This window comes from Lissotriton vulgaris, chromosome 4_1 (assembly GCF_964263255.1).
Source record: "Lissotriton vulgaris chromosome 4_1, aLisVul1.2, whole genome shotgun sequence".
NCBI lineage: Eukaryota > Metazoa > Chordata > Amphibia > Caudata > Salamandridae > Lissotriton > Lissotriton vulgaris.
This window is the reverse complement of record NC_141691.1, coordinates 800778217-800804291: the sequence shown is the minus strand read 5'-3', so window position 1 is coordinate 800804291 and position 26075 is coordinate 800778217. Positions and strand designations below refer to the sequence as shown.

General features: G+C 42.0%; 1 protein-coding gene across 1 annotated transcript in view; it reads right to left on the bottom strand.

The window, feature by feature from the left end:
* The window catches only part of KIAA0319 (KIAA0319 ortholog), a 993525-nt gene that overhangs the window by 878952 nt on the left and 88498 nt on the right, over positions 1–26075 (bottom strand). The window contains exon 2 of the mRNA XM_086965138.1: positions 24304–24448. Coding sequence (XP_086821264.1) covers positions 24304–24352 — 49 coding nt within the window. The 5' untranslated portion in view covers positions 24353–24448. The remainder of the gene's footprint in view (positions 1–24303; positions 24449–26075) is intronic.

Sequence of the window (26075 nt, the reverse complement as noted above, 5' to 3'; positions counted from 1 at the left end):
TCTACTCCTTCACTAGATAAGCAAGCAGTCATCTTGGAATGACTGATACATTAGGCAATCACTCCTGAGCATACTGATTGACCTCATTCCCCAGAACCCGTATTGCCTTAATGCATTGATGTAACAAACAAAGAGGCCTACTACTACTCATACTCTCCAAATAGATCTCCTCCCATTCTACCTCTCTCACTATCTGACCCTCTCACCCCACCTCCCTAACAATCCAAACACACACTATGGAGCCCATGGGCCAACACACCTACTCCATCAAATACCCTACTACCCTCTAAAAAAAGGCGGCCAAAGGCTTCAAACATAATCTACTAAAATCACACCGAGAACCCCCAATCTCTGACCCCACCTATCTTCTACACCAAAAGGAGAGCACAATGGCGGAAGGCCTTTCTCAACCTATGTTCAATTGCATCCACTGAGAAAATTGCACATGGTCTCACATTATCTATTGTTCCCTCTCTGTTTTACAAAGCGACTGCTACAATTACCATTTATCATAATGGGATCATCCTCATGCAGGCATCAGACCATAACCATAACATACTGGACAATATCGTCCCGATCATCAAAGCAAAGGTTGCATGACCCTTTCCCACTGCCCCAACAAACCACTCTCCTAACTCTCTTACTGACTCCCTACCTGACTCCCCATCTAGACATTCTCCCTCGGTATCCCATAGCACAAATACACCAACCCCAGGCCTAACCGTCACCCCACTAAATGACACACATCTGCATTATCACTACTCCCCCCCAGCTCCACCACAATTTCCACTACACGCACATTGCCTCACACTCGCATCACCTCGCCCCTAGCCTTCCCACACACCCCCTCGCCCTCCACTATCACTCCCCATCTCCACAACCACATCTTCGTCACCTCTTTGGATAGCTCATCCCTCCCCACCTCCCCCATTAACTCCATTCCAGATTCTACTCCAATCTCTCTTTACACAGCTACTCCCGTTCGGTCCGAGGTCCCACCCTCTCTTCCTCCCTGCAATACGAATTTCACCGTCCCTCCTCCTACACCCCACACCAATACCCCCTCACATGCCCTTTCTATTCCCCCCTTCCCAGTGACTTCCACTCCGCAACCATGCCACACAATTAATCAGATACTCCTAAATCACACATCAATACCCCTTCACGTCACCTCTCCACCCCTCCCTTCCCCACGGACTACCACACTGAAAATCCACCATTCTTCGAACCAGCTCACGTCACACCCCGGGACACCACACAAGCTACAACCCCTCCTCACTTAACCACAGGCCAAGCTATCAATATGACAACTCTTACATCTGACCCCAGACTAGATGAGATACTACTATCCTTACAACAAATAAAAGAGGACATCCAAACTCTTCATGACCTGATCCGGCAACAACCCAAGCCACAAGCGAAACCCATTCAGCGGCCTTGCACTTGCCCCTCGCCTCAGGTGCTCCCCAGAAGAAAAAAAGTACCAAACCCCAATGCATCATCCCGTCCGATCAGGGAAAAGAAAACCCTATCACCAAATGATCTTACTTCCCTACTTCACTCCTACGAACTCCCTTCCCTATCCTCTAGACCTGTGCACACGGAGAAGACACAGAAACTATCCTTAATCCAACCCATCCATTCCGATCCCTCCAGAATTACAAGACACAGTACCAGAGGTATTTTTGTTGAAAAGAACCTCAAAAGAATACCCTTCTCCCACGACCAGAACACCACCCTGACCAAGGCCCAGACAAAATGTATCCTACTAAACTGTAGATCGGCAGCACGTAATGCCACTGATATAGCTGACCTCATTATGACAAACGACCCAACCTTATAATTTTAACGGAAACTTGGCTAAACTAATCATCCACGCCCATCTTAGACATACTAGTTCCCCCAACGTACGCCATCACAAGACTAGATAGACCCGAAAGGCTAGGTGGTGGTATTGCCTGCATCCATAGGAACAACCTCTCTGTGAACTTCTCCAACTCCCCGGTGTTCTCTTCCTGTAAATACCTTTGCCTACAAATTACTAGCAATAACAAGCTAATATGTTCAATACACTCTTTCTACCATCGGCCTGATAACAACCTTACCTTCATCGAACACATGATGGATATTCTAGCCACAAGTGTTGGACAACAGAATACACAGATCTTCCTGGGGGACTTCAACCTCCACTGGAATGATCCGGACCACCTAGAGGTCAATAGCCTCACAGCTTTCCTATCCGACTACAACTTGTCCCAAATCTGTGACAGCCCACCCACGAAACCGGCTCAATCCTTGATCTAGTAATTTCAAAAGTAGACTCTACCCGCCTGGAATCGATTCTCCCTTGCGATTGGTTCGACCATTACATAATCACTTTCCATACAAAGGAAGTAGTTAACCTACTCTCTGTCCAACCCACGAGAACGAAAACCTGGAAGAGAACCAAGAAAACATCAATCCGGTCGATCTTGCATCCGCTAGTCACATCCTCACGCCCACACTGGATGGATTAAAGGATGTACAGGATATGACCAATCACTACTTTCACTCTATGAACAGGGTACTTGACACCTTAGCTCCCCGACAATTAAAAAGAGTCACCACAAAAAATTCCAACCCCTGGTATGATGGTAGACTAAATGAAGACAGAAGATCATTGAGAGCAATTGAAAGACAATGGAGAGCCGTCTCATCCACTGCCTACCTCAAATTACTAAGAAGCACCAGAAATGCGTACTACAGAAAGATTGGATGCTCAAAAGCTGATTTCATATGCAAACAATTAGACCAAGCTAAGAATCGCCAAAAAAAATGTGTTCGAAATAATCAAAGCTCAATCTAATGGTGTCTCCCACCCCCCGATACAATCCTGATACACTCCCCAATTGCAAGGATCTTGCCTCCTTTTTCACAACAAAGACTGAAAACTTAAAGACAGACCTACTTAACGATCTATTATCCCTTATCGACCCACACACAATCTCCTCACTGACCACACCAGGGACCCGCTTAACTGCTCTGCAACGCTCAAACTCAAGAACAACGCCTCCTGGACTGCCTTCAACCTCTACAGCGAAGAAACTATCCTAAACACACTCACAACTCTGAATCCCGCCAATAATTTCTCAGACCCTCTACCAGCATCCCACTTAAAGAACTTCATTCCACTGCTAGTGCCCTTTAGGGCTTGGATTATAAATACTTCTCTTCTGCAAGGAACCATCCCAGACATCCTCAAAGCTGTTCAGGTATCCCCCATCCTAAAGAAAGTATCAGCGGACCCATCAGGCCTGAATAACTATCGCCCAATATCCAACATCTCGACCCTGGCCAAACTACTCGAAAAATGTGTCCACATGCAGCTTAGTAACCACATAGACCACTTCAACATGCTCAACCAATTCCAATCAGGCTTTCGATCGGGGCACAGTACCGATTCAGCCATGACCCACATAATAGATGGTGCATTACAAACACTGGATCAAAACAAAGCCTGTTTGCTAATCCTACTTGACTTATCTTCAGCCTTCGATACAGTCAAACACGACAACCTACTTGACCTCTTGAAGCAGAGAATGGGGCTATCTGGAACGATGTTAAACTGGTTCACTTCCTTCCTCCAAAATAGAACACAAAGATTCAATTCAACCAATTTTTATCTAACCCCACCCCAGTCACTTTGGGAGTACCCCAGGGATCTACCCTCCCCAACACTCTTCAATCTTTTTATGGAACCACTCACTGAGCTTCTCAACTCTGCAAATATCAAATATCAAATGTACGCCGATGACACACAACTCTACATTAAGGTCCATTCTCTTGAAAGCATCAAGTCCCTTAACTCAACGCTCCAAAAACACCTGGCTAGCTAAGAACGATTTAAACTAAACACACTAAAGACAGAATTCCTCTTAATTGCTTCCCCCAACCAAACAACCATCATCCGCGAATGGACGAAGCACACAACTGCACTCAACAGTCAAACTGTCCTCATCTAATCCGCTAAATCTGTTACTTCCCAATCTCTATGAATAACCCTGGATAATAAGCTAAATATGCAGAAGCACATCAGCGCTGCAACAAAAGGAGTACTTTTCGAGATAAACACCCTGAGACAATTGAAACCCTTCATACCCGCAAATAAGTTTAAACATGCAGTTAAACTTTAGTAATTCCCAAAGTTGACTGTGGGAGTTTCGCACTCTGTGACCTTCCCAAATCAACGACCGCTCTGCTCAGACCCTCAATCAATACAGCTGCTAGACTCATCACAGGCACCAAAAGAAACTGACACATTTCCTCTGAGCTTCATGCCCTCAACTGGTTACCTTTTGAAGCCTGACTCAAGTTAAAAATCGCCTGTATGACACTTTAGGTATTATATAACAAAACCCTGAGGTACCTAGCGGAGAAATTAGTACTATTGGGTGGTAACAGATCTACTAGGAGTTCTAATAATCTTCTACTTGAACCACGTTTCTCCAAGAAGAAAACATACAATCATACCTTCTCAGGAATGGCTCCCAGGTTTTGGAATGCCTTACTCCCAGAAAAGAGAATTAATCTGTCCGCTGCTTTTTAAAAAAAAGAAGTGAAATTGATTCTCATGTCCAAATTCACTTGAACTTTTCTTATACACTCTTGTAGATATGTGCTAATCTCTTATAGTTACCATTACTGTATTCACATAATTCATTGTATTTATATGTATATGTCATTCACCTTTATTTGCCCTGTAAAGCGCTCTGATACTCGCAAGGGTCTTGTTCACACTACACAAAACCGAAAAAATAAATAAATAAATAAATAAAGTCCAAAATAGGCAGAGCAGTGACAACACCAAAAGGATTCTCCACTTGGTTGATAAGGCTCACTGCACGAACATGCTGCTATCGGTCGACGCCAAGAAGGCGTTTGAACGGCTAGACTGGGACATTTTAGACCAAACGTTGATTCACTTTGGGTGGGGGACCGGTTCAGGGCTTGGGTGATGAGTGGCTTTAGCTTGCCCACCGCAACCATTAGGGTAAAGGGATTATCGTCTCAACCTTTTGCCGTTTTGCCGTCCAGAGAGGGACGCTGTAGGGGTGGCCGCTGTCGCCCCTCCTTTTTGCCTTATACCTCGAACCATTGGCCCAGAAGATTAGAGACAACCCGAATATTAGAGGCATCCTCTTTGGTGGGGAAAAACATGCAATAAGCCTATATGGGGACGATATCATTGCATCTCTAGAGTCCCCAAATCGCTCGGTCCCGCATTCTTACGGGAACTGGAGTCATTCAGTCAAGATTCCGGATTTCGAGTAAGGGAAGTCATTGATCCTCTGACTAGACAGGCGATGGACAGCCTCATGGACGGGAGAATGAACTTTCGCAGGGATTAGGATAATGGAGTCCATCCCATATTTAGGAATTGAATTGTCTCCGTCTGTACAGCGGACGATCACCCTAAACTACTCCAAACTCGCACGACAGGTAACGAGGGAGCTACAGAACTGGAAGCAGCACCAGCTGTCACTGCTGGGACACATGACTGTGGTTAAAATGTCTATTCTCCCCAAGGCCTTATATTTGTTCCAAACACTACCAGTTTGGCCTCCTAATGAAACACTTCAATTGCAGCAAAAAGCAATTCTTCCATTTTGTCTGGGCAGGAGCACGCCCATGCATGCGGAGGGAGCTGGGGCATTTGAGATCAGAAAAGGGATGCTTGGGAATATTGAATCTGTTAAGAGTTTTTTAGGGCTGCTCAACCACGATATTTGGTGGAATGGAGTAGACCAGAATCGAAAAAGAGATGGCTATTTCAGGATAGAGCTTTAGCGAAACTCTCCTTATGGAAGATTCCCTTTCTGAAAGGAGCGGACCGACCACAGAACCAACAGGGCTCACCTATCACGAACGCAGTACTGCAGGTGTGGGAAGGGGTGGCCAGTAGAAGGGGGCTGACAACTTTTCCCTCCCCGATGACTCCCCAATTCGATAACAAGGAATTTACACCAGGGTTTGATGGGAAGGCATTCTCGGCTTGGCGGACTTCAGAATGCCAAGCGGCAGGTCATCTGTTTGATGTAGAGGGGATCATTTTGTTTTTTCACCTAAGGCAGGATTATTCCCTCCCAGAGACAGAAAGGTTTCACTATCTCCAGATAAGATACTGGCTTCTCCACCCAGAAGTGCATATGAAAGTCAACAGGAAACTGACAATGTACGAGAAACGGTTAGTGACAAAACACACTGATAAGAACATGATGTCTGAATTAGATGATATGCTGTATCCGCCAATCCCTACTCAGCCCACTGCTAGTCAGAAATGCTGGGCCAAAGAATTGGGAAGGGAACTCACGAGGAAAGAGTGAAGGGAAATCTACTACAGGGCCAAACATACAGCGTGAAACTCCGCCAGCAAAGAAACAGCTTTTAATCGTTACGAACTGGTATCTGACGCCGGTGCGCCTGAATAAAGGGAACCCAGACCGCAGCCCTACTTGCTAAAGGGGGTGCGGGGAGAAGGGCACGTTAGTACATCTGCTATGGGAATGTAGGGAACTGGCTGCATATTGAACCACGATTCTGGACAAAATAGACCAGCAGTTTGAGACACAGATTCCAAGATTCCAGGCCTATGTAGTGCTGGGGCTACCCAGCCCCTTAACGTTCCCTCTGAAGTCCAGCAAAGGGAAGCGGATGGGCCTAGCTCTGGAGGCAGCACTTCAGAATATTTTATCGCACTGGGGGACATAGACAATTTAGACACACACAGGGTGGTTGCATCAATTATGGCATATCCTGGGGATGGAGCGGATATAGGCTTCCCTCACAAACTCCGCCGCAGGATTTCGGGAGGTCTGGCAACCGATAGTATCCCTTTTGTTCACTGAAATCAATGAAATTGCATGCCCAAAGTACCTCCACCTCCTTCGACTCATGGCACCTCAGGAGTCCACCACTGGGCCTCGAGATTCGATACGGAATTCGCCTGGAACACTATTTTTAAAGCCGGTAGGGGCATTGTGCAAACCAGTTCCCGGGAGGGCAGGGTGGGAGGGGGGGTTTGTTTGAATACCTTTTTACAACCTTGAGTACTATTGCCTTTCTTGTTACTATGTAGTACATAATCGATATTAGGCTTGCCCCACAACTTTTTAGGGGCAATATGTTGGATTGCACTCTCGCAGATAATAACAAATGTAGGGATGTATGTTTTGGATATCGGGTCACAGTGCGAATTGTGAGGCGGCTATACGAATTGTATCCCTGCTAAAGATGTCAATAAAAAGCAAAGTTAAACCTAAATATATTTTGTAAATTCAACCATTTTTCTTCAAACAACTTATGAGTTCTGAGACTCCACACTATGCAGCTATCAAAACACGGAAGAAGGCAATTAAACAGGAAGCTTGGGAAGCTCTTCACCAGGCCTGCATTTTAAGAGATACCAATGGGTTCTGGAAGGCGGTAAACGCACCATTCTTTGTGGACAGGAATACAGACAAAATCGAGATGGCTATTGACGAGGGTTCCTGGGTAGCACATTTTACTGAACTTTATAAAAGAGACACTCTAGTGGGGGTGGATAAGGCAGAACCAGCCCATATGTTTGAGATGAACTCAGAGGGTCTATTTCCATTAGATATCCACTTCACGTTATCTGAAGTGGAAATGGCCATTACAGAAAGTGCAGCAGGGAAAGCCCCTGGGCCAGATGGGGTGCCCGTGGACATCTACAAGACAAACCTGGATCTATGGGCACCCCTTTTGACCAATGTCTTGAATAGTAGCAATAAAGAAGGGTTTTTATACTCATGGCAGGAGGCAATTGTGGTCCCCATTTATAAGAAGGGGGACCAAAAAGATCCCAAATGCTACAGGCCCATCTCGCTGTTAGACTCCCTGATGAAGATAGCAGGGAGAGTTATCTTAAATAGGCTGCAGACTTGGGCAGAAGACTCAGGAGCTCTCTCAAAATTTCAATATGGTTTTAAATCAGGAGTGGGCACTGTGGAACAGGGGCTTAATCTAGCAATAATTATTGGTAAACACGTGGCAGCCAAAAAAGGCAATCTTTTTTTTAACTTTCGTCGATTTAAGTTCGGCGTTTGATTGCCTGAGCCACGAAATATTGTGGGACACCCTATAAGAATTAGGAATTGATTTTAACATCTTAAATTTTGTTCAAGAATTATACCGGGGAGCAGGCGCAAAAGTTCGATTTGGTAAAGAGGGTCAATGCTCCAAAAAATTTCCAATAAAAAAAGGAGTGCGTCAAGGTTGCATATTAGCACCATTTTTATTCAACCTTTATATTAATAATGAATGAAAAACAGGACTTTCCCCAAATATGTGGTAATCCTGCCCCCATCCTACTTTACGCCGATGACGTGGTCATTATGGCCAGGACCCAGATTGGCTTACAAAAAGCGCTGAGTTCTTTTGCAGAGTCAGAGGGGTTTAAAAATCAATATAGGGAAAGCTTTTACTATGTGTTGTACTCACAAAAGAAATATACAATGCAAGCTTTCCCTAGCAAACTCCAAGATAGAACAAACAAATACTTTTTCCTATCTGGGGATTGTATTTGACAGGAAAGGGTCATGGTCGGAAGCAGCCCAAACGAGAAAATTAGCGTTCTCTCGTGCTATCGGGGCAGTTCAACATTTTGCAAACAGGTTAGGGGGCAGACCCGTATACATTCTGGTGGAGGGTTACAAAGCGATACGTATTTCAACTGTAAAATACTGCGCAGGAGTTTGGGGGATTACAGACAGTCATGAGATTCAACTGTGTGAAAACGATTTCCTCAGATATCTCCTAGCCGTACCTAAGTCGACCTCCACGTATGTTTGCCACAAGGAGCTGGGTCTGGTTTATGTCACAGATCTTATTAAAGTGAGTCCTGTGTTGCTCTGGCATAAGGTATGGACCTCAATTGAGACTGAATTACATAGGAACCTAATACAGGACTGTCTTAAGCCACAGGGGGCTTTAAGTATCAAGTGGCTTATTTATGTTAAGGATTTTTTCCATGAAATCGGGTATCCTGAATTTCTTTATTCCCCGGCCCTGCTAGCCACTATATCGCGTAAAAAATTGAAAGAGATTGGTCTTGTCTCATTAGAGACTAAACGGTGGCATCTAGAGGGTAAGAAGGTTTCAGTGATGGAGAATCATTTAATCTCACAGAGCTCTGGGATTCAGGGTTACTTAATATACACCCAGAGTTGTTATACGAGGATGTTACTGACCCGTTTCAGGGGGGGGGAACTTTTTTAGATTAATTACGTTCCCCGAACCGAATATTTTGCAAAAAGACTTGACACCTTGCCCCTGTGACGACATTTCACAGCAGTCACTGATACACTGTACCTTGTTCTGTAAATTTTACACATTGTCTAGGAATAAGTATTTAAAACTTTTATTGAAACGATGGGGCCTGAGACAATGTAGACTGGCTTTACTGAAACTGCGTATGCTAGAAGATGGGATGTCCACGTACCTAGTTGCCATGTTTTTAGAAAAGTGTAATTAGATGCAGATCTTCAATGAATTGATTTTCACTTGGCCTATGGTTCGGTATTTTATGACATGTGTTAATGAATGTATTATTAATATTGGCAATGTATTTAACTGTGCTTTTATGATTTCTCTAATTGAATTGAATAAAGCTATTTTGAATTGAATTTGAATTGAGAGTCCACACAATATTCACATTTTGTCAACGTATATTCATTAAAGCAAGCAAAGGCTTTTCATTTAATATGCTGGGCTTTAGGAAGGAGTGTTACTTACAGGTAGCTAGGGAGATACTAGTATTTACGAGCTACTTGTTGGTTAAGCCTAGCATGGAGAAACCTCGATCTTGGTGCTGTTACTTCACAAATGTCAAATAATGTGTGGTGAAATCTTCTGGTGAAAGCAAAGACAAATAAGACTCTCCTTAAACTGACTTCATTCCAATGCTTCTAGTTCACACTATGGAAATAAATTCTCTCCTAATATGTGCGAGAACTCCAATAGGGAGGCTGGCTCTCATTAATTGTTGAATCATCAGAACAGGAAACAGGATTCATTCTTCTATCTGCATTTGTAGCCAAGTCACAACAATACAGATCAAATCTTCTTTCATCTAAGTTTAAAAGGAAGTGCACGATATTAACGTGTACCTCCCTACTATAATCTATGATGAGGTTTACCCATGCAGAGGCATAAAAGACAGACTGGGTTTCGCAATATATTTGAAGATCATTGTTCACTTACTAATACAAACAAATAAACTGACGTTTTTTCTGCACTTGCAGCTATCGCAACTCTAATACAGGTGAGACAAATGAACGTTAAGTTCTTTAAATTCTTGGTGCTGGGGCAAGCTATGCCAATCAATACATACCAGCCGTTTGTCAATGAAATTATGAAATAATTATTATCACATTTAAAAAATAGATCATTACATATATTCTCGAATGTAAGATGCCTAGGAAAAAAAGCACTAACACAGGGATATTCAAGGCACTTGAACATTTAACGCCATGAAAAATGTATGGTCCAAAAGTCTGATTATAGTATCCTATTCGATCTCAAACACTACCTAAAATACGATGATAGTTTATAATAATTAACATCGTTGGCTGCCATCACACTTCTGTACTCCAAATGGAATGCACATAATTCATGTAATCCACACAATACAGTAGTTACCTCAGGAAGCACCAAGTGCTGAGAAGTACTGTAAATTTTGGACGCAGAGGCACACAAGTTTGGTATTAGTCCAGGTGTACAGATCATGGCAGTTCACGAAGTAGGCTATCTAAAGAAAAGCTGAGTTATATGATCCCTAACAGATTTTCACCTACACTTTCAGATCCCAATTTAATTTAATACAATTTCTCAGTGATGTTCTTTCCATAAGAAAACCTGACAACACAGCACATGCGTAAAAAGTAGGGATTCAAGGAATTCTGCAGTGTCTGGCATTGAACCTGCACAGCTTCTGAGCCCCTCTTCCTTAGGGAACACTGCTTATTACATGAAACAAATGTTTTCCCCGTGATTTCGTCTATACCCCTAATGAAACAGCACAGTTACCAGTCTCTTTTATTCTGGCATGAAATCTGGTATTAGGTGCATGTACCTCAGAAAGCAGTGGTAACCATATACCCTAGAACTGTTTTTGGTCAATATACTCTCCCTCTCAACCCTTTTAACAAGTGACCCTGCACCATCTTCTTATTTCCACTCTATTATCTTAAACCTTTCCAACACATGAAATAATGCTTCAGGCCTGCCATTTATCCCGCTCCTCTAACTGCATCCCAATCTGTACTTGGGCAATAAAACAACCAGGATCTCCTTCTCCAAGTCCTATTTCTGGCAATGTTGCCCTCACTCTTATCTCAACTATTTCTATGGTGTGCCTCCCGAATATGTAAATCTTAATAAAACAAATTTCGTAGCGCGCACTGCATCACATTTTGAGATGTAGGGCGCGCTACGAAATTGGTTTTATTTATTAAATTGTTTACTTACCCCCAATTATCCATATTCTGGTTTTTAGCATCCCCCACCCTGCCTCTCCATAGCCTCGCCTTCCTGCCCCACCGTAACTCCCTCCACGGGCCGCGGCTGTTTGGCTCTGTCCAAAAGAATATTACTCTCTCACCTCATTTTATTGGCTGCTTGATGTATCATTTCATGTTGGGATACAAAAGTCCTCTGCATGGTAAAGGGTGTGTACCCCTACCCTGAAGGCCCATCTGTACTGCTGTCTCGATCCCTAATGCTTATTTTTGTTATCATAGGCAAACACGGATCAAGTGTGTGTGCCATGACAGGCCTGTATCACCGATTGTAGTCTTGCTGGACTGGGAGGGGCATCCAAAGTGCTACCTTCATAGTGGTGGAAGGCTGTCGCCTTCACCAAGAGTTAAGCATCATGACCGCGATGGTGGCAGCATACTGTGTAATGATCAGCAGAGTGAACAGCTCCTTTTTACCTAGAGTCACTGGATTGAGACAGGCTATCTCACCTTATTTAAAGTTCCGCTGCTGTGTGCTTTACTCACTGTTGGCCCAAATCAGGTTGTGCAGGAGTAGTGACTGCACTGGATGTCTGTGTGCCTGGGAAGGGTATAGTTCAGGCATAGAGCTGGGCTGTGCAGTGATGGTATGGTTAGTGCCATGTACCGAATGTATGTATGTCTGCAAGGAATACACTACATGAGAGATGTAATGCTATGCAGTGTGTGTACAATGAAAAGCATGTGCTAGGTGTGTGTGCTTGTGAGAAGTACAATATATGAAGAGTGAAGTATTGTGCAGCGCAAACATAGTGCGTGTGCATGCTGGCATTGTGTGTGCATGTTTGTCAATAGCACACCTTGGTACAATACAGAAAGGCTACAGCACTGAACAGTGCACACAGATGTAATGTGGGTGCTGAATGTATATGTGTCTGTGGTGGCAAAATATATGGAGGTAATAGTGCTAGACAGTATATGTGCTGTGAATGTACACTGAGCGCAAGTGTGCCTGCAATGGTACATTATATGGAGGAACCTAGGTCAATTTTGAGAAGCCCAGACCTGCCTGAAGTAGAGGAATCCACCCTGTCAAATTTGTGTATTGCTGCATTCCTGCGAGCAGGGTGGGACACACTAGAAGAAGGAAGAAAAGAAACCCCTCCTTTACACTTAAAAAGGCTTCTCTTTAATTCAGTCATAGATCACAAGGAAGGGGCCTGGACACATCTCAGGAAGGAGAGGGAGCTGATAAGGGAATCATAAAGAGTAGGGCTGGGAGTCCGGGATTAACCTTTTGATGCACATACTACTCTCGGTGTCCTCCAGGTGTGAACTCTAGTCACTGCCATGACTTGCGTCGTGGGACAATCAACTTCAGAGTCTTTCCTGGAAAGAACAGAAAGAAAATAATGCACTTCAAGAGAAGAAGAACCCCAACAAAAAAATTTAAAGAGTCCCACCCTAAGTCACATTTGGTGTCTGGAAATAGACTTTAAGAAGGGCAGGTTAAGACCCCAAAGTTTGTCATCTGCAAAGCAGCCACATGGGCTGCATGAGGATGGTAATTTCTGCCAGACTTCTGCCTGTGACCAGGACGAAGACCGGGGGCCAAGTATGGGTCACCACCCAGGCAAACCAGACCACCAGCCCTCGAGCCTAGAGCACCAGCCCTGACTGCTTGCCAATACAACTGTGCCCGGTGGGGAAGAGCAGAGCATTGGAAGGAGCGAGGTTCAGTGAGGTGCCCTATTGAGTGGAGACCCGGAGTGAAGTGTGAAGAGGTGGTTATGCACTGATCAGGCTGTTGCCAGTGTGCAGAACTGATTTGATCCTCCCTCCCATATACTAGGAGAAAGCCACCGTGGACTGAGCAGTGCACTGACCGCCATGTAGGAAGTTGCAGGTTGATTGGGGTAAAGGAAGATAAGGGTTTGTTTAGTGTTTAGGGGTTGGTAGGGGCAACAGAGGTAAGGGTAGTTTTAGGGTATGAGGGTGGGTAGTGGTAAAGGGAGGTAACTGTAATTTTGTGATATATTAGTATGTAGTGACAAAGGAAGGTAATTGTAATTTTAAGGTGTATGGGTGAGTAGTGGTAAAAGAAGGCAAGGGTCATTTTTGGGTTTAGGGGTGGGTAGTGGTGAAGGGAGGTAAGGGTCATTTTAGGGTTTAAGGGTGTCAGTGGTGAAGGGAGGTAAAAGTAATTTTAGGGTTTAGGGGTGGGCAACGGTACACACAGTGACAGTCACCACTGTGATGTTATAGCTATATAGTTAGGACCAGGTTTATATGGGAAATGGATGTTTTGGTTTACTTTCTCCTAACAGACCCCTTTTTGTCACTAACAAATCTATACTCAGCCTTCCATATTTTTACCCACCAACACACTCCTCTTCTTTCTACCACAATAACACAACCGCACAACACTTACACTCCACTGCACCACACATATTACCTCTTTCAGCAATCAAATATAACATAAGCACTCTCAACTCTTGTTCATACCCTCTCATACACCATGTGCACTCTTTTCCAAAACACCACCCCCTTTACCAAGCAGCTTGCATTCACCAACAATACTTTGCATACAAATCCTTCTCGGAAAACAAATACATCAGCACCTCCTTTCACTACTTCTCAAAACCAAAATATAACAGACACCAGCACAACAAAATCTCCCACACACAACACCTCATAATACTTACCGTCACAAACTACAAGCATACACCCACTCCCACCTTTCAGACTACCCAAATGATACACATCATGAACAAACTCCAATACCAAGCATTCTCTCTTCCCCCACACCAAATACAGCAACAGAGCAACTCTCTTGTAATTGCCTCTTATCCACTGCACAATTTAGAACCTTACAACATGACCCACATGCAGCACGACCCCCCCTAACTCATACACCTTTCACCCTAAACAGGCGCAAACAAAATAAGCAACTTGCAACTCCTCACAACTTTGCTTCTCCATGTCTACTGCACAGCAAGGTTACACTATAAAAAGAACACTTAACAACACAGCTCACTAACTCACTCTCAAAACCCATCTCCACCACCTTCACATGCAGACCCATCAAAATGCCTTCTTGGCCTGCTGGACGAGGAACACGATACAGAACAACTACACAAATGCTATCCTCATACAGCAAATACCAACACTAAGGACACACCTGCTACAAGCCCACAAAATACTCATCACTCTTCTACAAAACAAAGTCACACTAATAAATGCTCTATCGCTTGCTAACAAAACAAACATCACATCTACGACTTTCTCACTGACGCAAAACCTGAAACACTCTTCATAACTGAATCATGGTTGGAAGATGATATGGCTCCAGTCTTGCATAAAGCCGTTCCTCTAGGTTTTAAACTATCACACAAAATCATATAGGCAAAAGAGGAGGTGGCCTAGCTGTTGTGTCCAAGCAAACATTACAAATCACTAAAGCTGATGTCATTTCCATACAAGGCTGTGAGGCCCTTTTCAACAGATGCAATCCTACATCATTTCTCCCTGTAACTTCTTGCTCCTTTACAGATCTCTACCTAGCAATGCAAAATTCCCAGGCACACTTCTAGACAAGGTTTCAAACCTGATAACACTACACTCCAACCTATGCATTCTGGGTGACCTCAACATTAGGTTTGACAAACCCAATATGTCCCATAGAAAAACAATCATCACTGGCATAGACACACTGAACCTACATCAGATTGTCCACAAGCCCACACACATTACTGGACACATCCTATATATCACTTTTGCAAATAAAGTACTAGTAATCTTTCAAGCAGTAACACCACTTACGTGGTCAGACCATCATTTGCTTGCTTTCCAACAAAAAACAACACAAAGCAACACACCTAAAACCACCTTACATGCATCCCCCCATCGATCGTGGAACAAACTCAATTTGGAACACTTAAACACAGTTAACATCCAGTACATACCTAGACACAATAAACTATGTTAAAAAACGATATGAGTGGCTATAGGAAGCTTTTGATATCCTAATACCAATACAAACTAGACAGCAGAACAAAAGAAAAAAGGCAACTTGGAGAAATACAGAGATAAGAGATAAAACAACAAATTAAAAAGTTGCTACGTGCCTGGCTCAAAACAAACACCAATCAAGATAAACTTCACCTTAAGAAACTTAACAGATTATACAAATCAGCTATAAAAAAAAAAGCTAAGAAAAGGTGTTATTCAGACACAATTCAAAATGCTAAATGTGCAAATAAAGAATTCTATAAAATTCTCACTGAATTTCGTAAACCAAATTACCTAGATTGAGCTCATACCCTTATTCAAGAATTCACAGACAAACTGGCAAATCATTACATGGCCAAAGCAGACACTTTGGACTCATATTTAAAACAAAAAAAAGCACCAAAACCAACCCTTCTCCAAAACAATAATCCAAGAATACTCTAACTCAGCCTCTCCATTCCTACCACCAAATTTCACACAATGAATTTATGGACCTGGCCAAGGCAAGCAGGCCTGTTGCAACCCTTTTGACCCATGTCCACCACAAACCTTCAAGAGAATTCTCCTAACAACATCAGTGGACACACCAATAAGAAGAATCATCAACAATTCTTTAACTATGAGAATATGTCCTGAAGAACTAAAAAATCACACATACGCCCATTACGAAAGAAAACAAACCTGGACCCGGTGAACCGACAACTACAGACCGATTAGAAAGGGACCTTTTCTGGATAAACTGATCGAAAGAGGAAAATTCCCCCAGATGTCACAATTCATTGAATATAATGTCATACTTTCAGACTTCTAAACAGGATTTTGTCCAGGAAGAGGCATCTGCCCTCTTTGCCATCTGGGGTGATCTTAAGAACACAGTTGACTGCAACAGGGTTGCTGCTCTACCTCTGATGGGTCTCACAGCTGCCTTTGACACGACTGATCATGACACTCTGATACAAAGAATCTATGAAGGCATAGAGGGGACTGCTCTAGAGTGGATCACATCCTACCTTCACAATAGAACTAATGTCATCCATACCCCCCTTTATCCTCCAAACCATGCTTTACAAAAGCATGGGTCCCTCAAGGCTCTATCGTCGCCCATGCTTTTCAACATCTACATGAAGTCATTACCTGCACTGAGCAATCAATTTCACCTCACGTGCTATAACTATGTAGATGATACACAAATATTCCTTCAACTGGAATTCCCCAAAGACATTGGAAACTCACCAATTTTCAGTTGTCTCAGAGCCGTGGATCAATGGATGATATGGAGCCATCTCATATTAAGTGCTTCCAAAATGCATCTACTCACGTGTGACAATTGGAAAAATTATGACCCATTCGACGCATTGCCTGATGATCTGGGAGGTCCGCCTAAAGTATTAAGGGAAGTAAGAAAAATCAGAATGACTATGGACTCCAGGCTATCAATGAATGTCCAAGTGGACATACTAGCAAGATCAAGCTTTGTTACTATAAAAAACTCTGTGATACATCTACCCGCAACTGGAATTACAACCCAAGGTCCGGGCTACCATCTCTCTTGTTCTGTCCATTCTCGATTAAGGCAGTAGCCTCTACCACGGATCATCTTTAACAACAATGAAAAGACTACAACTGCAATTGGAAAAATTATGATCCATTCGACGCATGGGCTGATGATGTGGGAAGTCCGCCTAAAGTATCAAGGGAAGTAAGAAACCTCGGAATGACCATGGACTCCAGGCTATCAATGAATGCCCAAGTGGACATACTAGCAAGATCAAGCTTTGTTACCATAAAAAAAAATTGTGATACATCTTCCCCCAACTGGGATTATAACACAAGGTCCGGGCTACCATCTTGCTTGTTCTTTCCATTCTTGATTACGCCAATAGCCTCTACCACAGATCACCTTTAATAACAATGAAAAGACTACAACGGATTAAGAACTCTGCTTACAGACAACTCTTACATATAAAGCCGCAAGCCCAAATATTCCCTGCCTTAAAAGCCCTAAATTGGGTATCAGAAGATCTACATTCAAGCTGCTTTGTATCACCCGCAAATGGATAAATGGAATAGGACCGATCTTCATTGGGAATAAAATCACAAAATACATACAGCAAATGAACCTCTGCTCATAATTATGTTTTTAAAGATATAGATATTCATTAGTTTTGCTTACAAAATGTACAAATTACTTGTTACATTATTCTATGTTTAACATGTACATAAGTGACTGCATAAATGAGAAAATGTTATCATAACTATTTATCTACAGTTGCTTCACTATTGAATTACAAAAGTAAAAACAAATAAATGAATTTGAAGTACAACACTTGAAAGTCTGAGTTTATTAAATGCAACTCTAATCTATAAATATATATATATATATATATCTTTTTGTAAAATTTATTTCCAAAAGTCCAAGTAAAGTACGCTCTCAGGAACGACAAGGCAATCCAAGCATCAGGTTAGTATTCAATTTATATCACTCGTGTGAAATAAATTGAATACTAACCTGATGCTTGGATTGCCTTGTCCTTCCTGAGGGCGTACTTTACTTGGACTTTTGGAAAATATTGAATTACCGGCGTGCTTCACCGGGGTGTACGCCACCCTTCGAGGGGTTCCAGCGTTCCAGTAGGAGCCTTTTCTTTGTTGGATATATATATATATATAAAAACAATGAAATCACGAGGTACTTATAGTAACAAGCTGGCGCTCCCGGAAAAGCGGTGTTCTGCAACTGAGGAAGTTCTATGAAGAACGAAACGCGTCTTGTAACAATGCTGCGCTAAAGAATGCCATTGAAAATAAAGAAACTGACAAACCTGGTTGTCGTGTGCAGCTCCACCTCCCTCTGTGGGGAAACAGTGAAAATTAATTATCGGCTTGGTTCCGCCGAAGGAGACTGCGCTGCCATCTAGAGCGCCATACACCCTCCAATTGAACCTTCTTGCTGCTCCGGTAAAACGGCTTAGGAGGTTGTGGTGCTCCCGGGCACTGAGACCCGGTATTGGACTCAAGTAAGCTTTCAAAGGAGCTGATTTGGGGAAACCTTTGTCGGACAGAAGTCCAAGGAAGAAAAAACATTGTCGGCATTGAAGCAACACCGTGCCCACTGGAGGGTAGAAAAACATTAAAAAAGACCCGGGAAGCCGCTTGCACTACAGGTACCACAAGTCTTACAACAGGAAGTGACCTGTCAAATGTTGCCATTGGAGGCTTTAAAAACAATGAAATCACGAGGTACTTATAGTAACAAGCTGGCGCTCCCGGAAAAGCGGTGTTCTGCAACTGAGGAAGTTCTATGAAGAACGAAACGTGTCTTGTAACAATGCTGCGCTAAAGAATGCCATTGAAAATAAAGAAACTGACAAACCTGGTTGTCGTGTGCAGCTCCACCTCCCTCTGTGGGGAAACAGGGGGGGGAAAAAAAAAAACATATATATATATATATATATATATGCGAAAAAAAGGAGAGAACTCTGGGTAGTTCTCAAGTTTAGGTGGAAAGCAGCTCCTGTTAGCACACTTTCAACACCAGCGACACTCTAGATCTGCTCACCTCAAATGTCTGTTTTTCCATCAAAGTTTTTAAGCGTAGGAGAAGCACAGTGCTATCCGCGCCGAGATAGAAAAGGAAAAAGTCTTTTGCCATTCATACAGCAAAGGTATATATATATATATATATATATATATATATATATATATATATATATATATATATATATATATATATATATATATATATATATATATATATATATATATATATATATATATATATACACCTTTCATGTACTTATGACACAGACACACCACTACAGTGATGAAACCAAACTACGTATGGTGGTGATTGACAAGGTGGACCTGGGGATGAGAGGTGGTAATTGTGAACTTTCTTTGCGAAAACTCGAATCAACGTATATCATTGACTTTGAATGCACTGTACCCTTTGGACTCAATGTTAATGAAGAACTGGCAATACACCTTCATTAAGTATAAATTTGTATTGTTACGATAGCTTGTCACAGCTGCTTTTCAGTAATTTTAATCTTTTTTCCTTGCAGGTACGTAGGACTGTCTGGCAAGACTATGTTTATTATGAGTGAAGCACTCAATAATGAGAACGCACTGGACACCTGTAATGTCACGCCCACTTGGGCGAGGAGAACTTTGTTTGTCCTTTATTTTGACTATATGACCTTTTGAATCGCCCACTGGGGCGGAACTGGCTGGTTGTGCAACTTGGGTGCTTTTTCACAACAGCGTGGCATTGTGGTTTAATATTCTTTGAAATTCACATGGATATGATGATCAGCTCGGTGCCTCGCAATTTGGTTATGTATATTTTTTGACCACTTACATTGCCTCTAATGATATGTCAAAATGGCCAACACATTTACTGGTATTCCTTGGTGACCTGCAAAGTAGTCCTTTGTTTATGTCTATATTTGTATGTGGATTTAAATGGCATTTTTACGGTGAGATGGTTAGCGTGATCAAGGCTTAATCGCCGAAACGCGTTGTTGTTGCCAATAAACCTATATTCAATTGCACAAGAAAGGTGTCCGAGCAGTCTATCTGTATCCAGCTGACGTTGAAGTACATATATATATATATATACCTTCCATGTACTTATGTATCTTCATATTTATTACTTTGCTTCTAATTCAGCAGATCTAATGCACTACCCTATATCTTGCCCCATATCTCTCGCAATAGATCCTCTACCTCCACTCTGTCTCATCTCAAACCTCATTCTACTACTCTCGCCAATGCACTACCAATTTTCTCACCCTATACCGCTATAAATATATTCTCTACATCCACTCTCTCATTCATACCAAACCCCATACCGTTACTATGATCCCCAATATAACTCTTTCTCATACCTCTTTTACTATTTAATCTCCAGAACCAACCCCTTTCTAAACCATTCCCTGACTCTTCCCCACCACCTTCCATTTATTTATTCCAAACCCCCTCCTACTGTTATGAACCCCACAAAAAAATACATTTAAAAAGAAAAAACGTTCTAGACCTATTCCTCTTCTATCCCTCCACTATTCCTTTTCAAAACCAAATAACAGACTCACATGTCCACCACTCAAATTAATTTCATATTTCCTAATGCCCCACTAATCCTGTTTGGGTTCCGGAGTAGCGTGCTACCCACCAAAAAGCGTTTCAACACCTCATATGAGGTAGCAAGCTCTACATTCCCTCTTCCATCCCTCCACTATCCTTTTCAATCCAAATAACAGACTAACATGTCCACCACTCAAATTAATTTAATTTTCCCCAGACTAATTCATCACTAATCCTAATCCTTTTTTAGTTTCCGGAGTAGCATGCTACTCACCTAAAAGCACTTCAACACCTCATCACGGGTAGCAAGCGCTATATAAATGCACACCTTTTGCCTATTCTATACCTCCACTTCCCTTTTCCATATAAATAACAGAATTCCATATTTCACTTTACTAATTTCACTATACTAATTTCACCACTAATCTTTTATGTGTTCTGGATTAGTGTGCTACTAGCCGAAAAAGCGTTTTGACGCCTCGTCAGGGTTAGTAAGCGCTGTATATTTACAATTACAATATTAAGGTTCTAACTTTATAGTCCTGAAAAAAAACATAAAGGGAGGCAAGATAAGGTTCCATTGAACAACTAGACATTGTGTGGGCTCCCAGATGAACCTCCACTGGGGCAAAAATGTTTTTTATAATTGTACTGTGGCAAAATGTTTCAGTCCCTCCTTATCAATTAAAATCCCTCTGGGTGGGCCAGGCACGGGAGGGGGTCAATGCATCATGGTAATTAAAAGAGAGGGCCTGCGGCCGACCTCCCCAAGCCAATTAATGGTCCCAGGGACCCCATTCGCTCTGGCTCAATGTCTTATTTATTTGATGAGAGGCCATGAAGACCCCTACCTGAGTCATATAGGGACCTCAGGGCCCCATCCCCTGAGGCCAATGACTTGTTTATTAGGAGAGGGAGGCATGGGTCAACCCTCCCCGAGTCATATAATGGCCCTCAGGATCCCATCCATCAGGACCCGATATCAGACAGTGTCCTTTGGACGCCATCCCTAGGGACACTGTGTTGTTGTCTAGCCACAAGAGCAAGTACAGGAAACACAAAGCTAACTCCCTGCCTGTGCTCTCTTGGGCAGATAACACAGGTTTTCTTCCACCAGCATGGAGCAGAAATAAAAGCTATTCCTACAGGGCAAGAGCAAAGCAGTGTGCAGCTCCCACTGGCACCCAGGATGGGTGCTAGCTGGGGAGCCGTAGGGCCCGCAGGGGCCTTGGGCCTCCCTCTGCAGCCCCCAATGTGATGTGAAGTAGTGGGTGGCCCCAAAAAAGGAAAAAAGGTGCGGCAGCACAGGAGTGATTTACCAAACTGCCTTTATTTATTTTTTAAAGAGCATAATAAAATAAATACCAATAAATAAAATAGCTGTGCCCTCGCCTCTTCAATATTAAAGTGATGAGGCTGCTCATTAATCATTCAATGCTCCCTCCTGGGAGCGCCCATGATGCCCTGGAAAAGCTTTTTAGTTGTATTATTTGTTCCTTGAGGCATGAACACCACTAACAAAACTTTTAAATGTTATGGGGGCTGCAGGGAGAGCAGCAGCCCCCATGAAAATGTGTAAAAAGTCGCAATAATACATGACCACAAGACAGCATACCAGATTTTATAAACATCTTGAAGCCTTTCAGTTGGAGTGCAAGGACCCCTTATGGTTGGTTCTATGTCTGCATTTTGTGGCCTGAAGACTGTTAAAAAAAGACTTAAACACACATTTATGGTTGTTTAGAATAAAAGTGATATCTTTTAACCCTTTCGATGCTGATGACGAGCTCAGCTCGTCATGATGCACAGTTGAGCTGTGCTGATGACGAGCTGAGCTCGTCATGAATAATGTAAAATATGAATGTCCAGCACAGTACGGGAAAACTGCTAGCAGCCAAGGTGTTAACTAATTTTGTGACAATTATTATGCATTGTTATGTGTGTATATATATATATAAAGAATACCTCACAATATGGTTATTAATAAACTATTGTGGTGACTTTTTTTTAAAAAAGCCTATAGGTCTGTTTTATATAGCTTGAAATGATGACCCCCTGCTAAAGCCAATAGGCTTGCCTTTCATATTTTGGTTTTCTGACCCTCTGGCAAAGCCAGTAAATCTATCATACTTAAAACCACAACTCTTTATATATTGTTACTTTATGTTAAAAAAACCTCAGAAATTAACTGAAGAAATACAACGGTTAAAGTGACATTAAAGTTAGGTGAAAATGTCAGTCAAAACGCAACATTCTAAACTCAAAACAACTGAAATTCACCAGTTATAATTAACTGAAGTAACTATAACTTGCCCCCTCGCCATGCACCGCTTACGACATTAACTATTAAATCAGTCATGACATGATCTATGAAATAATTGGGAACATCACTGAAGATATCTTGAATAACATTGTTGGATTGGAGCTGCTATGTTATTTAGCTAAAAAAAATTCTTTACAATGATAAAAACACATACCTCTTTACCAACAACCATTATAACTTATTAAATATTGGACACAATTGTGTGTTGACTTACATTGCCAAACCTTTCAATAATTCCTCATTTTCAAATCATTAATACACTATCTCAAATGTCTCTAGCACACAATTGTCCTTGTTGTGCATCATATTGTCAGGTGCTCACTTTTTCCTTTACAATGTGGTACAACCTATGGGTAACACAGCCACACTGCTTAAAGGTTTATCTGTCTTCCAAACAATGGTTCTACATCCTCCAGCAAACTGTCCTGTGTTACTTTATCAGTAGTTGGCTGTGTTCCTGTAATTGAATGTTGATGCATTTCAGCCTTTGATGCTGGCTTCTTCAGAACTTTAGGAATACAACACGGTCACAAGTTCATCCATACACAATCTTTGTGTACACCTTTTCCTGAATCCTTCTGTAAGCGAACAGACATGCTCAAATGCAATTAAAAGGAATTCTACCTGGATGATTTCCCAGTCGTTAAAAGCATTACCTGTATTTCACGCATACCTTTAATTTTTTTCTTTAAATATTTTAAGCGTGTAAATCAATTGTGAGACAAATTTGTCATTGCCAGTTTAGTCCTATGTATTAATTTATTGGGTAGGTGTGTGCATCAGTGGTTTAGAAGTACCTTCATCAGTAACTGTCCCCCAGATATCAAGTTGCATTTAGGACAGTTTACAGAAAAATAGCTCCTAGTCTAGAACTTCAGATAATTTAAAAAGTGTTCTCAAGAAGACAAATGAAGTTGAGAGTGTGTGTGTAAGTGAGTCCATGAATATCCCAATGGGTGTGTGAGTGAGTGCCTATGTGTGTGTCTCAATGGGTGTGAGAGTGTCTGTGTGGGTCTGTCAGTGGCTGGATAAGTGGCTCACTGGTTGTCTGAGTGGGTGTGTGAATGGCTCGAAGTCTAGCAGGTCAGAGAATTTAAAAAGTGCTCTCAGGGAGACCAATGAAGTCGTCCCTAAAATACCACCTTCTCTGTTAACCTGTTAAAAGGTCATTCCAAATATGAATCAATAAGTTGTTCATTTGAATTTTTCAGTTTTGCATCACAAAGCACACTACCCACAGCAGAACACTACTCCTATTTAAACTATACATTCCACTTCTATAATAAAAGATGCATTGAATTGTGGCAAATTTTGTTCTCAGCAGAAATACAAGTCCATAAAACTCATCAATTGAAGTCAAAAATTTACCTGGTATTGCAAACAGCAACAGACATAATATACACATGTGGAGAGCCATTTTTCAACACGAATAAACTGTCCACGTAGCTAGATCTCAGTTACTGCAGTTTTATTCACCTGATCTTCAGCACAAAGTTGTCATCTGGGACAATGCCTGTCAAAAATAAAAGTTAAGTCAAACGTCACACATTAGAACAATTAGACAGCAGAACCAACAGCTGAATACCAATGTTCCTGCTAATTGATACCTGTGACAAACATATATGCCTAGCACAAAATAGGCATGACTATCTTGAGGTGAAAATGAAGACAGTAATGTGAGCAATGAATTGGTATATTTACTTCTTCTATAGTATGTTTGTGTTCGCTAGCATTACCCTGGGGAAAGCAGTGACCCAAACAGGAGAATTAACTGAAACATACAGTTGCTGCTGTTGCTTAGAAATAATTCCAAAGAGGTTTTAGCAAAATCATTGATTAGTGGAAGGTAAGGGTAAATGAGTATCTTTTTTTAAACTATTACACACTTACGGCCCAGTTACCAAAACAAATCATAGGTTTGAAGTCGTAGAAGTTCTACTCCTAATGAGTACAGATTTACAATGTTCCTTATTCAAGAAACACAACAGTGGTACCCCTGGGATATTGTGCAAGGCATTCCCCTCATAATACTGAGAGAGCGGTGTGATTAGGACTCGCTTGACAACACATCTGTCTGTAAGATGTATGCTTACCTAATCTTTAAAATATAGAGGGTCCGCTTTAGCTCTACCCAGAGGAGTAGTATTTACCCATCTCATGCAATATATAATTTAGTCCATTATTCTGCTTTACAGCAAGTGTGCTTCCACTGGAATGCTTGAAGGTCAACTTTTCCTTTGAAAAGTACACTCAATTATCACACTTTTTGTTACATTCAATTCTTTGCCACCTACAAGCATTTGATAAGAAAAATAATCTATTTTTGCTCCTTTTCCAGAGCATTTGTAAAAGGCAATAGGAAAGTCTTTAAAGTGATAAAAATCACCTGAAAATGCAATGCCTTATGAAATTACAAAGGTTAGTAGTTTCTGAAACCTGTCATCAGTGAAGTCATCTGAGATGTCATCAGTGATGTCACTGACCATGTCATGAGTGATGTAATGTGTGAGGTCATAAACAGTGCATTGTGGGGGGGTAGGTTATAGTTAGCTCAGGTAACTAAAACTGCTAAATTTCACTGGTTTTGTATGAGTGCAATCTGAGTCTAAATATAACGTCCCTATAACCTCTGTTTTTTTCAGAGAATTTCTAAGGATTTATTAATTCTATTTCCTAGCTATAAGGTCCCTGTAACCTGTTTTTTCAGTGAATTTAAACGTTTTTTTTTTATAATCAACTTTATTTGGAATTTGAAATAATAGACAAAGTTCATTGGGTGTAGCTCAATCAAATCACACAGCAGAATATTACATGAGAATCGTGGAAGGCGGGTCTTTGCATGCCAGTCCATACTCCGGGTTACAGGGTTAAGATAAGGACAGCGAACAGACAATAGACCTTTAATCATGGTAGTTTTAGATTAAACCATTTCCCCCAGATCTTGTGAAACAGGTCCGATGCCCCTTTAGCTCAAACAGAACCTCCTCCTGGGTGCCGCACCAGTCGATCCCCCTCCTCCACCTCCCCACAGTAGGCGGTTCAGGCCGCGACCAATGGCTTGCTATGTCTCTTTTGACCACTGCCAGCGCCGCCCCAAGGAAGCGCTTATCCGCCCCGGAGCCATCTAGACCATCGAAGAC